Source organism: Hyperoodon ampullatus (assembly GCF_949752795.1).
Source record: "Hyperoodon ampullatus genome assembly, chromosome: 5".
Classification (NCBI taxonomy): domain Eukaryota; kingdom Metazoa; phylum Chordata; class Mammalia; order Artiodactyla; family Ziphiidae; genus Hyperoodon; species Hyperoodon ampullatus.
The window spans coordinates 50,565,148-50,581,308 of NC_136918.1; the positions used below are offsets into that span (position 1 = coordinate 50,565,148).

Genomic DNA, 16,161 nt, shown 5'->3' on the forward strand with positions numbered 1-16,161 from the left:
TATAGAAACAATGGTGACCCTCTGACCCAAACCCAGATACACAGAGACTCACTGCCACCCCAAAAAAGCCACTCTTTCTATTATTAATAGATTAAACATTGTATAGCTTTCTCTTCTATTCCTCTTCCTTTAGGGGCCCATTTTAACTTGTGAATAGCAGCCTTCATCAATATTCCTTTTTTAAATATAATTCAGTGCTCTCAAAAGCAAAAACAAAAGACAAAATCCCCAGCCCAATTAAGAAAAAATTTCCAAAATGTTTAAATACAAAAAAAAATCTTTGAACTAATAACTTAAAACAAATACATCAACAATATTTTTAATCTATGACACATGACACCAAAATACCACTCAAATATTGGCTGAGGTGAAAATGACACTCCCCAGGCACTTATCTTTGGTTATTATTAACTAGTGAGACAGTTTTGAAGACTTAAGACTTTAAGCCTCTAAGCCTCTAATTATCAGAGCTCCAAGAGAAAATAATAAGATTGCTAGAAATGCACCATTGGCATGGGTCTAGAATTTCGAAATAAGTGAAAATCACATAGAACTCTATGGTTCTTAAGCCATTAGGCTCCAGCCTAATGAGAAATTAACATTTCCTATCTCCAGTCATTAACTGCTCCAAAAATATAACATGATTTGGTCAGACACAACAGTTACTTCTTACACCAATAACAAAAACAGTTTAGTGAGTAACACACAAGAAATCTAAAAATGAACTGTGATCCTTAAACTTGGCAATCATGAAGAATTTAAAAATGACATGTAGTCATAGAAAAAAAATTTGAAATAGACTCAGGGGCTGCAAATCCTTACACATTTTTCATTGGGAAATTCACTTTATTTCCAACTTCTGCTTAGCAAAGTCAAGTCTTAGCTCAGAAACTATTGTAGCAAGTAAGCATTGCCTGACAAGTATTACCCTGCTGACCCCTTCCTTGACTTAAAAGCTTGGAGCCAAGACACACAGTTAGGAAGCTCACAGAAAGATCCTCCTAGGAATAGTCCAAGCAGAGTTTCATGAGTAACTACGTTTACTTTAGAAGGAAACCAGTCATTGTTTCATTTAAGTTAAATGACAAATTAAGCCATGGAGAGCATGGAGAGACCTGCAGAAGGGAAAAGATAAAAGAAAAGGTTTAGAGAATGAATAACTCATTGATGTGATAAGCATGTTAGAAAACAGTATGTGCATTAAGTTCCAAAACTAAGGAAAAGGTTAGAGGATAGAAATGGAGACTAAGACTGAGACTGAGTCTAAGTCTAAGACTAAGACTTAAAGACTGAGAATCTGTAAGGAATTTACATAAAAATGGTAATAATTTCTTTTCTCTGAATGGGAAGGTTTCTTTTTGGTTTTTTGCTTTTCTTTTTTTCCCAAATTTATTATATTTTGATTGAAAATAATGCTTTATAAGTAATTGCCAAAGATTAAAATGTTTCTGTATGGTGGTATACTATTAGGACTAGTGTACCACTGGTCATCCTTGTTCACCCACAGGGATTCACTCACTCACTCATTCATTCATTTATTGATTCATTCACTGTATTCAACAAATACTTACTGAACACCAAATATATACAGATACTGAGGATTTAATATTAAATAAGACAAGTAGGGTCCCTGTCCTCACAAGTTTAAACTTTATTATTTCAAATAGTCTTATAAGAATGCTGGTTTAGTATAAAGGACCTCAACAGGTGTCTTCTTGGCTATGGTTTACTCATGTGACTTTGGGCTCTCTTTCCTAAGCCCCAGAAAATGGCAGAAGTCCAAATTCTGCCCTCAGATACCCACACAGGAAAGCAGAAGGAGAGAGAGGTAGAGATGTACCTCAATAAGATCTGGTGTTTAGAAAGATTAAAGAAACCAGAGAAGCTGGCTTCACTGCTCTATCATCCATCACAGCTCAAATGGGAAAACAAAAAAAACAAAAACCCAGAACTCTTGGTCAAACACCAAGTCACAAGCCAGAGAAGAAAGGATCTCTCCAGAGTATGTATGATCCATTCACCCAAACTGCATCTCTCCACCATGAGTTTATATTTGCATGCCTATAGAGCATCTGCCACAGACAGGAAAAGAACAGAAATAACAGAATGCTCCAGCTATTAATCTAGAAACCCAAACACAAAATGAATGAGGGCAGAGGTATATACCATCACCTTAGACAGTATAACTGCCAGGCCAGACAGAACCTAGACTGTGGTCAGGAAAGGAAAACAATTAAGAGGAAAAAGATGTCCATAAAATAGAAAAAAAGAAGAAAAAGAAAAAAAGGTAAATCAGAGGAGAAAACTTTATCGGTGTGTCTGTCTTCCTCCATCTGTTTACAACACAAATATTTACTGAGCACGTACTATGTGTGAGGGGCTATGCTAGATGAGACAGAATAGTAAACAACAAATGTGGCGCTCAGGCCCTGCCGGTCCAGGTGACCACCATTAGACACAGCAACAGGATCTCATGAAAAGCGCCACAGTGGAGCAGCACAGAGGCACACAGAGGGGCACAAACCAGGTCAAAACTAAAATGAAGTAGTCAATTCCTTGATCCAAATCCTTGAGCTGATACCCAGGTCAGGGGTGAAGATGACCAAAGAAGAAAAATCACCTTCAGGCAGCAGTGAGGAGGGAGCCCATGGCGCAGAGGTGGAGGACCTCCGGGCTCATATCGACAAGCTGACGGGGATCCTGCAGGAGGTGAAGCTGCAGAACAGCAGCAAGGACCGCGAGCTGCAGGCCCTGAGGGACCGCATGCTTCGCATGGAGAGGGTCATCCCCCTGACCCAGGATCACGAGGATGAGAATGAAGAAGCCGGTGAGGCCACGTGGGCCCAGCCCCAAGGGTCTGAGGCAGCGGAGCAGGAAGCCCCCCGTGACCGAGCACCTCCCGCGTGGCCCTCCTCGCCACCCCTGTCAAGCTGGTAGCGAGTGTCGAGGCTGATGGAGGAGGACCCCGCCTTCCGTCGGGGGCGCCTTCGCTGGCTCAAGCAGGAGCAGCTGCGGCTGCAGGGACTGCAGGGCTCCGGTGGCCGGGGCGGGGGGCTGCGCAGACCCCCCCCGACCGATTCGTGCCCCCTCAAGACTGCAAGTTACGCTTCCCCTTCAAGAGCAACCCCCAGCACCGAGAGTCCTGGCCGGGGGCGGGGGCCGGGAAGTCCCCAGCGCCACCCCCGCCCCCCGAGGAGCTCACCCCCTCTCCGGCCACCCCTGCCCGCAGGCCCCCAAGTCCCCGCAGGTCCCACTGTCCCCGCAGGAATTCCCTAGACGGAGGGGGCCGATCCCGGGGAGGGGGTTCTGCACAGTCCGAACCCCAGCACTTCCAGCCCAGAAAGCACAACTATTATCCCCAGCAGCCCCAACCATACCCAGCCCAGAGGCCCCCAGGGCCCTGCTACCCCCCATACACTACGCCCCCCGCGGCTGAGACGGCAGCGCTCAGCCCCTGACCTCAAGGAGAGTGGGGAGGCCGTGTGAGCCCCACATCTTGGGCAGAGAGGGCCTGGCGGAGCCCCTCGCTGGGAGGAGATGCTGCTTCCCCAGAAGCCCTGGGGCAGGAGGCCCTAGAGACCACAGAGAAGGTCCGAGTAGGTGATAGAAGATGTAAGGGTAACTGGGCTGGAGGCTGAGGGAGGAAGGAAGAGGGCACGGAGCTGCCAGGAGCGAACCGAAGTCAAGGAGAGCGACGGGAAGCTGCCTCGGTGCTGCCCCTTGCGGGGGTCGGGGGTGGGGTGTGCACAAACGCTGCTAGGATGCGTGGGGGGCTGGGGTGCCGCGTAGTCGGTGTTTGACTTTCTTTTCAAGTAGGAGCAAAGGGGAGAGAACCTAGAGGGAGGTAAGGTCTCCCCTGTCCTGGCCCCGTCTGTCTGTCCGTCTGTGATGGGTTTCTGTTTCCAGGGAGGTGTGGTGTGATCATAAGTCATTCCTCTCCCCTTTCAGGCCTCCTGCTATATTTGGGGGACCTGTCTGGCATCTGGTTTGCCTGTCTCTGAGGATGTGGGACCTTTCAATAAAGGATGGAAAACAGAAAAAAAAAAAAAATCACCTTCAGATGCTGCTGAGCTGGTGCAGGGGCCAGTGGGATAGGCAATTTCACTGCTGCCATGGGCATTACAGGAAGACTCTCCTGTAATCACCAAGGCTTTGAGGATTCTTCTTAGGTAAACTAATTTTTATGATGAAAGAAAAACACATCTTCTCTTGCCTCCAACCCTCTTCATTCCTTTCCCACCAAGAACCTCAACCTTGCTCTGCCAAACGAATGTCTCCTCCCACAGAGGAAAGCTTTTTGTTTGCTTGTATGGTGATCTGTTTCTTATTTTGTTTGCTGCTGTACCCATGGAACCCAGAGTGGAATTCGATATGGGGCCCACTTTTATTACCCAGCCACCACAATGGCCTAGCCTGGAGGGATCAAGGCTTCCTGGAAGAATTAATTCTAGGCTGAGACCTCAAGATGAGTAGGAGTTTCTCACTGAGCAGGTATGTCCTTACTGGGGAGAAGGAAACCAGGACAATTGGATCACATGACCATTAAATATCTGAGTTCACAACCTGTTTGGATTCCATGTTCACTAAGCAATATTCTAAATATAATTCAGCTTCCCAGAGGGAGGGAACGTACTGGTCGAGTTGACATAAACAACCCACTTACAGGTGGTTGTGGTTCTCACTAGAAACTAAAAACTAAACACCCCGACTTTAACACTTTGTCTCTTGTGAGTTGAATTAGCCTCAGTGAGCCTAGCAAGTATGGAAAATGGACCGTCACCAGTGGTACCATCATCAGGAGGGGGCCACCCCACCCCCAGACAGAGGGCACCCTGCCCTCCTGGGCCTCAACATCCACAAGGCCCATCATCAGACATTTATGGAAACTTTATACATTTTTCATTAACTTATTTGGCTTTTAAATAAACAATAAGCTACAACTAGCAATCTATTAAACAGATTTAAAAGAAATGAAAATAGAATTGATGCATCCCATAAACTAATATGTAATGATAATTAGACTGAAAATAATTACTTGCATTAAAACCAACTCTGCACAAGATAAGCCGGAATCAAATACTGATCTATTGTCAAAAAGTGAACATTGGCTTCCCTGGTGGAGCAGTGGTTAAGAATCCGCCTGCCAATGCAGGGGACACTGGTTCGAGCCCTGGTCCGGGAAGATCCCACATGCCACGGAGCAACTAAGCCCATGAGCCACAACTACTGAACCCATGCACTGCAACTACTGAAGCCCGCACGCCTAGAGCCCATGCTCCGCAACGAAAGAAGCCACCACGATGAGAAGCCCGCATACTGCAACGAAGAGTAGCTCCCACTCGCCACAACTAGAGAAAGCCCACGCACAGCAACAAAGACCCAACACAGCCAAAAAAATAATTTAAAAAAATAATTTTAAAAAAATAGTCATTAAAAAAAAAAGTGAACATTGCCTCAGCTAAGTGAGTTTAAGAACCCTCATCACAGGTGCACAGTCTACATTGCTTTTGCCAGTGTTTTATGCTTTCCATGGTTGAAAAAAGAGTATTTATTCAAATACTCTCAATTACATGAAGAGTAATTTGCGCACCACAACTACTGAGTCCACGAGCCACAACTACTGAGCCCACGCACCAGAACTACTGAGCCCGTGCGCTCTGGAGCCTGTGAACCACAACTAGAGAGAAGCCCACACACCACGAGGAAAGATCCCACATGCTACAACTAAGATCCGACACAGCCAAAAATAAATAAATAAATAAATATTTTTTTTAAAAAAATATGCATAGAGAATAATAATCCTTGCCTTTACTACTAGCATACATTTAAATAGAATATAATTATTTAAGTACGTATAGACCAGCTGGTTCATTTAATCAAAGTATCCATGCCTACATGCATAAGATTTTGTTTGGAACTTAAAGATGAAAAAGACATAGCTCAAGCAAAATTTTAGAACAAATCCCCATATACAAATAATTGTTGTCTTGAACAGGATGTTCTGAGAGCTGGACTTCTGATAACTGGTCTTATCAAACGCTACATAATATTACTCAGCCATGAAAAAGAATAAAATATTGCCATTTGCAGTAACATGGATTGATCTAGAGATTATCATACTATGTGAAGTAAGTCAGACAGAGAAAGACAAATATCATATGACATCACTTATAGGAGGAATCTAAAAAGATGATACAAATGAACTTATTTTCAAAACAGAAACAGACTCATAGACATAGAAAACAAACTTATGGTTACCAAAGGGAAAATAGGGAGGGGGATAATTTAGAAGTTTGGGATTAACAGATACACACTACTATATATAAAATAGATAAACAACAAGAACATACTATATAGCACAGGGAACTATATTCAATATCTTGTAATAACCTATAATAGAAAAGGATCTGAAAAAGAATATACATATGTATAAGTGAATCATTTTGCTGTATACCTGAAACTAACACAACACTGTATGTAAATCAACTGTACTCCAATTTTTAAAAAAGGCTCAGCATAAGATAGCACTAAAAGTAGAAACATCTGAATTATCCCAATTGTACCCAATAGAATGCCTACATTACGAACTCTTCTTTCTCTTTATAGGCCTTACAAGAACAATGATGGTTACCATATACAGCAGTCATTCAACAGAGCAATGACCTGTAAGCACTTTGCTGTAACCCTGAATCCAACTGCATGTCCTGAATTTCCTCTTCAGATCCTGGAAGGCTTAGGATTCAACCTGGCTGTGTAGCGGTTTATTTATTTGAGGGGAAAATGTCTGGCACCAGCACCTGAGACTCTTGCAGCTACTTTTCTCTAATGAGTTAAAAGAAGTCCACTAAACTTTGGAAGTTTACCCAAAAGGTGAATCAAAAGAATCTTGACATGACCTAACTGCCAGCCCTCAATTATAAAATAGATAAATGAAACTAGTTTGATGGAGAGGGCATGGATGACAAAGAGTGTACCACATTCAGTGAAAACATCCTCACTAATTAACTTTGAAGCTGGCTAATTCAGTCAGAGAAAGATAGCAGAGAAGAAAAGCCAAATGTCTTTATATTTTTCCTAAAAAAATCATCTTACCTTAAAGAAGAGATAAAGATTAAAACCTGCACAGATGGAGAAACTGACCTGGGTGTGGGTGCAGGTCTGTGTTTCATAAGTGTTTTCAGTGATGCTGAGATGATGGGTTCTTATGGCCACTGCTCAGTATTTAAGTTTCTCATTATTAACCCTGATGTAATTTCCCTTTTCCCTCACCAAATGATAGAAGGAATTAACTGTACAAACATAGCCAAAAGCTAACATACAGTGTGAGAGCACGAAGAAAACCAGTTCTGAAGTTGACAGTACAAGTAGGAACGACTTCTAACCCTTTGCTGCACTGGACACCGTCACTGCCTGCTGATGTCAGGGGCTCTGAACACACAGTATCTTTAAAATCCATCTTCTCCATAATGAATCCATGTGTACCTAAAATGATACTAATCCCCATAATGAATTCTAGGCCTTCCCCCTACTATTCTAATGGTGGGTTTGATTATGCACACTCACTTCACAAGTCCAGGTTCCTGCATCTGTCCTCTTAGCCAAGAGATATTCAGAAAGATACTAACAAAAGCAGCAAACCTTTATCATGACCTTACGGTGTGCACTGGGCTAAATGCTTATGCACCTTAACAAACCTATGAGGGAGGTACTGTGATTATCCTCAAGATGAGGAACCTGAGCTTAGAAGGATTTGAAAACTCACCCAAGATCTCACAGCTAACAAGACGCAGAATGAGGATTCGAACCTGGGCTGAGTCCAGAGGTTATGCCCTCCAACCCCAGAGATTAAGGCACTGGTTAAATCTAAGAGGGAGCCACTGTAAGTTCCCAAGTTGGTAAAGGCACACTCACCTGCCCCGTCAGGAGTGATGGTTCCCAGTTTCACAGCTAGAGGGTAGCCCAGGTCTCTGTAATGCTCCAGCGCATGCCCGTTGCCCCCGGAGCTGTCAAAGAACCACTTCCCACACAGCACAGAGCCGTCGGTCAGATTCAACCAGAGGTTTTCTCGCAGGTCACACCTGGCACACTTCCAACCACTGTAAAATCATCAGACAGCAGTTAGCACAGCCAGAGTACAGGGCGTGATTAGAAAATTAACATCTAAGAAAATGGAGTGTCTCAAGCTGGGGGCAGTTGGGGCAGTCACAGGAGACCGTCAGGGGACTAACAGAGATCCATTCCAGAGCAGCAGGGCCACTCAGTAACCTGCCTGCCTCCCAAATGGGGGCCAGCTCCTCCCAGCTCCTTCGAGATGGTTCTTTTACTTTAGAAAAGACACAGAACCTGAGGGTAGGAGGGAAGGTCATTTCCTTAAAATTCCTTACATGAGAGACTGTGGAGCCTGAGTAAGCTTAAAACATTAAAGATCCCATGTGTATCAACATCTGAAGTTCCAAAGCATTAGCCACAAGCAGTAAGACTGGTTTAAACAAAACTCTACTACACTGACAATCTAAATTAAGTAGAAAGGAAAACAACTTAACTGAAGGTTGAATGTCAGGTAGGTGCCAGGGGCTTTACAGAAGTTTTATCATTTAATTCTAATATACACTCTTCAGCATTATTACCATCCCCACCATCAAAGGGAGAAAAAGCCCCGAGGTACCATGCCTTCCCTAAGACCACACAGAACAGGAATGCAGTACAGTCAGGGTTCAACCAGAAGGGACACATTCCTAATCTACCTGCTCTTTCCCTCCAGCACCTGCCTCTGGAAACACACTGGCATCTGATTACAGGAGGTGCAAAAGGAGCCTAAAGAGCATTCCAGCCAAAATGTGACAACCAAAGACTATTGTCCGTCTTTGTAAGTTGGGTGCCCCAGAAGCAGACTCTGAGACAAAGATTTGAATGCAAACAGCTCCTTTGGAAGGCTATCCCAGGAAGCACCCTGGGGGAGTGAGGGAAGAGAGACTGAAAGGGCAGGAAGCCAGTGCAGGGACTGTGAACAAGCAGATGACCCCATGGGCCACTGGGGCTCGGTCCAGCTGGGGAACTCCAGGAGACAGTTACCCCACCTGAGCGTAGGGATCTAGGGTGTTCATCCCTCCACTCCACAGTCACTGGCTGAGGGCTGTTCCAGGAGCACAGGAGGGAGCACGGCTCTGCAGCGTTTCTGACTGTCCGGTGCACTGGCCTACCTGGCTCGGGCAGGCAGAGAAGCTGCAGGTGCTCACAACCGGAGGCCTTAGGGTGGGGATGGGCTCCAGGGCAGGGGCTGGCCATGGTCAGCGTGTACTACAAACGTAGAGATAATTCTAGAGAGAAGTTTTGAGTTTTTTAATTAACTAATTTTTTAATTAATTAATTAATTAATTAATTTTGGCTGTGTTAGGTCTTCATTGCTGTGTGCGGGCTTCCTCTAGTTGCAGCAAGCAGGGGCTACTCTTCATTGAGGTGCGTGGGCTTCTCATCACAGTGGCTTCTCTTGTTGCGGAGCACGGGCTCTAGGCATGCGAGCTTCAGCAGTTGTGGCTCGAGGGCTCTAGAGCACACGCTCAGTAGCTGTGACGCACGAGCTTAGTTGCTCCACGGCATGTGGGATCTTCCCGGACCGGGGCTCAAACCTGTGACCCCTGCGTTGGCAGGCAGATTCTTAACCACTGTGTCACCAGGGAAGTCCCAAGCTTATTTTTAATAAAAGGCATCTGATAAGAAAATATATAATTGCTAATTCAGTGAAGAGGTAGAAAAATAAATATTCCTTTGGCCCGTTTTGGGGGGAAAAGTTCCATTTTGCTATCTGACCCTCACCTTGGAGGAATCCTGACTCCGTTGTCTAACTGGGTGAGGTTATTTGCATACTTGGACACTGGCAATTCATTTTCCCACGTATCTGGGTCCTGCTTTCTGTATGGAGATTTTGAGCTGAGAACTGCATCACAAGCAATTGTTACCTGTAAGACAAAAACAGATGTGATATATTAAAACAGCTTGAGAGAACAGCAACTTCTATAAAATGAATTTTAAAGTTTATTAATAAATACAGCTTAATTCAAGAAAACTCAAATAGCTCAGTTACCACAAGAGCAAGATGCTAGTTTCCTGACCCCAGCACATTCACCCTGGGTCTAGCTAGGTTTTATCCTGGCCTGGAGTTTGCAATAGTAACAATGACACAAGATAGCAAAGAACCAAATCCAGTTTGTAAACCCAAGCATAAGAGTCAGATTTAACAATTGCTATCTCTTAGCAAGTGGAGTGAAAAGTATAAGGTGAACAACTTACAAGGGTGAAATTAGCAACAGGAATGCCTAGGATTTACCTAAGTGGTGTGTTTTACTCTTAACAAATATACGCCCAACCAACATCCTCAACTCATCACACAATGATATGTGGTCAAGAGCACTTGAATGAAATGCAAGCGGCATGGCTCCATTTCTTAATCTAGTGCAAATGTGACACTGGATGGGGACATGCCTGGATGTCTCTGTGTCAGATCAGCCCACATCATGAGCAAATCTGCGATGTCTGGCTTGGCACCAACTGACTACAGGGGAGGGCGGACTCTCTGCTTTCTCCCAAACCCCACTGATTCTGGATATATGCCTCTCGCCACATTCGCTACTTGCTTAATGTTATAAGCTATTTCTAACTCTCTTTAAAAGCATATTCTGATGAGAATGTAAAATGGTGCAGCCACTTTGGAAAATAATTTGGCAGGTCCTCAAATGGTTAAACAGAGTTACCATAGGACCCAGCAATTCCAGTCCTAAGTATACACCCAAGATAAATAGAAACACGTATCCACGCAAAAACTTATATATAAATGTTCATAGAAGCATTATTTATAACAGCCAAAAGTAGAAATGACCCAAATGCCCATTAATGATAAATGGATAAAGTATTGTATTTTGATACAATGAAATGTTATTCAGCAATAAAAAGGAATGAAGTAGTGATACATGCTACAACATGGATGGATCTTGAAAATATATGCTAAGTAAAAAAAAAGCCACCCACAAAGAACCATGTATTGTATGATTCCTTTTGTATGGAATGTCCAGAAAAGGCAAATCCACAGAGACAGAAAGTACATTAGTGATTGCCAGAGACTAGAGGGAAATGAGATAGTTGTGACGGATGCCCAACTCTGAATATAATAAAAGCCATTGAATTGTTTGAAAAACAATTTTTAACAAAAATCTGTATTCTACATCACTAGCATCCTGTACAATTAGCTGAACTTCATACAGAATATTTTCCTCTGGGTTGCACTGACAACGGACCCCAGAATGGATTAAGAAACATGCTCTGTGGTGACCTAAATGGGAAGGAAATCTAAAAAAGAGTGTATATATATATACACGTATAACTGATTCACTTTGCTGTACAGCAGAAACTAACAGAACATTGTAAAGCAACTATACTGCAATAAAATAAAATAAGCTACAAGGAAAAAAAGAGACAATGGAGGAAGTTCCCTCAGCTGCCATCCCACTCCCACCCCCACCCAGGCCCTGAGCAATTCCTATCAGTCCTACATCCAAAATCTATTTGCAGTCTACCTCTTCTTGATTTCAGCCATACCCATCCTTGTTCAGCCATCGTCCCAGCTCACCCGAATGGCCACACAGCAGCCTCCTTACCATCTCCTTTCTCCCACTCTTGCTTCCTCTTCTCTGCCTGGCAGCCAGTGATCTGCTGTGAACATTAGATCCCATCCTTCTCCAGCTTAAAACTCTCCAAGGTTAAACTAAACACTACCAATTGACTACACTGGGCTACCCACAGTCAGGAAAAGGAAAAGGTCCCTGCCCTCAAAAACCTTATACTCCATTACAGCTTAATCAGGCATTCATAAATATATTTAAACCTCTTTTTTCGGGGGGGAGGTGTTTATTTGATAGAAGTTTGTTACTTGATTTACAATGTTATATTAGTTTCAGGTGTACAACATAGTAATCTGATATTTTTATAGCTTATACTCCATTTAGAGTTATTATAAAATATTGGTTGTATTCCCTGTGCTGTACATTATATCCTTGTATTTTATTTATTTTATACCTAGTAGTTTGTACCTCTTAATTCCCCCTTCCCCTATCTTACCCTTCTCTAAACCTTTTTAAAAATATTCCCATTCGGGCTTCCCTGGTGGCGCAGTGGTTGAGAGTTCGCCTGCCGATGCAGGGGACACAGCTTCGTGCCCCGGTCCGGGAGGATCCCACATGCCGCGGAGCGGCTGGGCCCGTGAGCCATGGCCGCTGAGCCTGCGCGTCCAGAGCCTGTGCTCCATAACGGGAGAGGCCACAGCAGTGAGAGGCCCGCGTACCGCGAAAAATATATATATATATTCCCATTCATCTCCCACAAGAAATGTTATTTAAGTAGCCTTTCCTTTCAATTATCAAAATTCATCTCCCACGCCCTTCCAGTAATGCCCCTAGAAAACAAGGCTGAGTTCACCATGAGCCCCTTCCTGATTTTATGGGTTTGGGCCATGCTGCCTTAGCACTTCTGGCTACACATCCTAATCTTTTCAGTCTGGTCTGTTACAACCTCTTTGTTGTTTCACTGACTACCTCGATCCCTTCCCTGTCCTCTGAATCTTCTCCTCCCTATTAGGTCTTTTTTAAGTGTTCTAGTTTGCAATGCACAGTGATAATAATAAGAATATAATATTCTCTCTTTTCTTTGAATATCCTTCCTGGTGACACTCAACAAAATTTCCTTAATCATCTAGGACGTTATAAAACACTGACCTAGTGTTTTCAGGATACCACCTAAAATCACTTAGAGGCCCTTTTTATGGATCATAGATGAAGGTCAGGATCCATTATCCTATAATTATACTGTGAATTATCTCAAGTACAGGGGTGTTCTGGAATTGGCTCAAACTGGCTTACAGACTTGTTAAATTTTAAGAAATTCTACAAGAGGGTTGTTAAACACAGCCATTATTAAAAATTAAATTCTATTAGCTCACAATTAAATATATTTTTAAAAGGTAACAAATATTCTAAACTCTTCACTTCCTAGTTGTGTTACGCTATCTTAATAACTAATCTATATGCTCTTGAGGTCACTTACATCCACATTATGCGAACGGTGGAAACTCTATGGGAGGGTGTCCTACTACACATTTCTTCCCAACACTGCATTTGGTGACATGTTAGCCTGAAATGGGAGTATTTACACCATGGAAATCAGCAAACATTACAATGCAGGGCTTTGCCCACAGGGAGCTAGTTGCTAACCAATTACAAGCACACCAAGGCCTGAGTTCCTGAGAGTCCCAAACACTATGTCTCTGTGACCCCTATAACACTAAGAGGTAGTTTAACTTTCTGGTAGAATCTACAGAGTACCTATTTGAAACTGATTTCTTTTTTTTGTGCTGAGAAACTCAAGAGATGATGAAGAGTCACCTGGTTGGGTGAGTTCAATAATTTTTGTTATTTAAAAGCTGAAAAAGAGAATTATCAAACACCAAAAATGTAGCAAAAGCATGAAAAGAAATTATAGTAACTAGCATCTGTTATATAGATAAATCTTACCAGTTACCATCAGATAAATCAGGCTTTTCCTTCTATCTCCCCGCCTCAACTTCCAAACAATTCTCTCTTTTTTTTAATTCTTAAAGTATTTCTTAATTCTAAAAGACTCTATTAAAAATTATAATATATATTGCTGGATATGGATTTCTATGACACTTCACTTTTCTATAAAAGTGTTCACACTTAGGATTATATTCTAAATATAGGAAAAATGAAAAGTACTTAAAGGCTCTCATTAACTTTTCTCACATAACGACTTTTTCTTCATAAGGGAGTGAGAGAAAAATCATTTCTCATGACATTCATTCACAATGTGCTTCTTTTTTGACAGCAGACTCAAGAGTTATATTAAACAAGGGCAGTGAGAACTGTCAGTTGTATACAGATATAAGCTTTAGTATATAATATCAAGTAATGGCACGGGGTAAGACCATTTTGTCCATCATATATTTTGTCCTTGATCACAGCCACATCATATATTTTGTCCTTGATCACAGCCACATGAGTGACACAGGGAATTGGAGAAAGCAGAGGTAATTTAATTCTGTACACATTGCTAAAACATATGCATTTGGTACTAAAAAAGATATGCTATATCAAATAATTAGAGGAAAGAGCTATGATAGCTTAATATACAAATTTTTCACTTCTATGGTCTTATGTTTAGGTATAAAGTAGATCAGAGGCAAAAGAGGCTGAATGGTGGCAACTGGTCCCTAATGACATGGGAATCCCAAGCACAAATGTCCCCTCTTGGCAGGGGCACATGAGCAGGGGACTGTAGACAGAGTCACACAGCATCTGAAAGAATCAGGGACCTAAAGACCTGGCTTTGGTTCTAGCAAAGCTTGAGGACGGGAAAAAATGAACTGGAATGTCTAACTCTGCTATCTGCAGCCAGGCTCTGAGAAGTCAGGATGCAACCAAGTAGAAAAGAGGAAAAGAAAGGAAAGGGAACATAGGAAAGGATGGAGCAGCGGAGACAATACAGGAAATGAGGGAAGAGCAGGAAAATGGTCTGGGTCCCCACAGGATTCGAGAATCAAAGTAAAACGGAGCCTGACTTCCTTACACCATCGTCACCAGCCTTAAGTTGTTCAGGAAGATAAAAGTTGCTCCACAAAAAAGAAGGGAAGGAAAGGGAAAAGAACTCACCACGAAACCTAAATTCTAAAACCTAGAAAGCAGTCTTCATCCTCAAAGGAACACATTATCACAGAGCTCCTGGAGACCTGTGATTTGTAAATATTGGGTTATTTTCATAATCGTGTTGCTGTTGTTTCTCAGTGGAATTCTTTTATGTTTCCCAAACAAAATTTTACCTGGAAGGCCAACATGCAGAAGAGATAAAAATTTTAGGCGTCCCTCTGATCAGAAGGCAACCCCTCTCCAGCAGTCCCTGCACATCTCGGGGGCACAATTTGAAAATCTAAGCACCAGACTGTGATTCACAGGTGGGAAGAAGCCAGCCCACCTGGAGCAGGCCGGCCAGTGAGCAGTGAAGCCCAAACAGCACTGGAAGTAACAGGCAGCGGAGGGTATATGGCCCAGTGTCACTGAAAGGGAACCTGCGAGGCCCTCTTCATGGAGGAGAAGCAAACTGCTTCTGTTCCTGCTCCTTCCTCCCCTCCTCTCTCATTCACCCCGCCCTCCCCACCGCCCAGCGCACACACACTGCACACGCACACACACCTGACACAGAGAGTCACGCGCATCTAGCTAGCAGCCGTGCACACTCACTGACCAGGGCTGGTAACTCCTCAATATTTGGTAGTGCTATTTCATAGTGGTCTGGGAATATAACAAGTTTGGCTTCATCTTCATATTCATAATCGTCGCTATTTAAATCGTCATCAGTATCTAGATCTGAGGAGAAAACAAAAACAAAGAACAAGAAGTGAAGAAAGAATATTCCACACCAAGGCAGCACTCACTGGGAAAGCCAGGTATCCACAGGGCTGACAAACCAAGGGCGCGGCATTTACAATTCAGCCATCCATCTGCCCCAAGCCAGGAAGAGGAGGCCTTCCATCCTTCCTAAGTTATACACACTTATCTTCAAGGGACAGATGTATAAAGAAGACTAAGTCATATCATAAGGCTTTACAGTTAAAATAGACATTTGTGCTAGGTGTTCAATTCTTAGAGATGTTTAAAGGAATAGCCTGGTCATTATGATTTGTTGGGTACCTGACTCTTGATTTCACAAGAATGGGTTGGAATGTTTCTTACAACACAACAAGAGAAAGTACATGGGTTTGAGAATAGATAAACCTAGGTTCAACTCCGGGTCCAAAGTTTAATGTTTCTTTGAGCAAGTCACAGGCCTCATTTGTAGAATGGAGATAACACTTATCTCACACAGTTTATAAGGAGAATAAATAAGAAATTGTAAACAAGAGACCTGGCACATAACAGGTTGGCAATAAATGGTAACAATTATTTTAAAATAAAATCTCAATTTCCCTCCCTCTGTCTCTATCTCCCCCATCCTCTCCCTCCCTGCTAAGAGTTGTGGAAATACTGCCTAGTAAGACAGAGGGGGAAACCCCATAATATAAGTGGTCCTGTTGTCCTCAGGCGGTAGAGAATTTTTAGTAAGAAA

General features: G+C 42.9%; 1 protein-coding gene across 1 annotated transcript in view; it reads right to left on the reverse strand.

Moving 5' to 3' along the window:
- The window catches only part of USP13 (ubiquitin specific peptidase 13), a gene marked incomplete at its 5' end in the record, with an annotated part of 116,879 nt that overhangs the window by 61,483 nt on the left and 39,235 nt on the right, over positions 1-16,161 (reverse strand). The window contains 3 exons of the mRNA XM_079704199.1: positions 7,912-8,096; positions 9,814-9,956; positions 15,301-15,422. Of these exons, the coding sequence (XP_079560325.1) occupies positions 7,912-8,096; positions 9,814-9,956; positions 15,301-15,422 (450 nt within the window). The remainder of the gene's footprint in view (positions 1-7,911; positions 8,097-9,813; positions 9,957-15,300; positions 15,423-16,161) is intronic.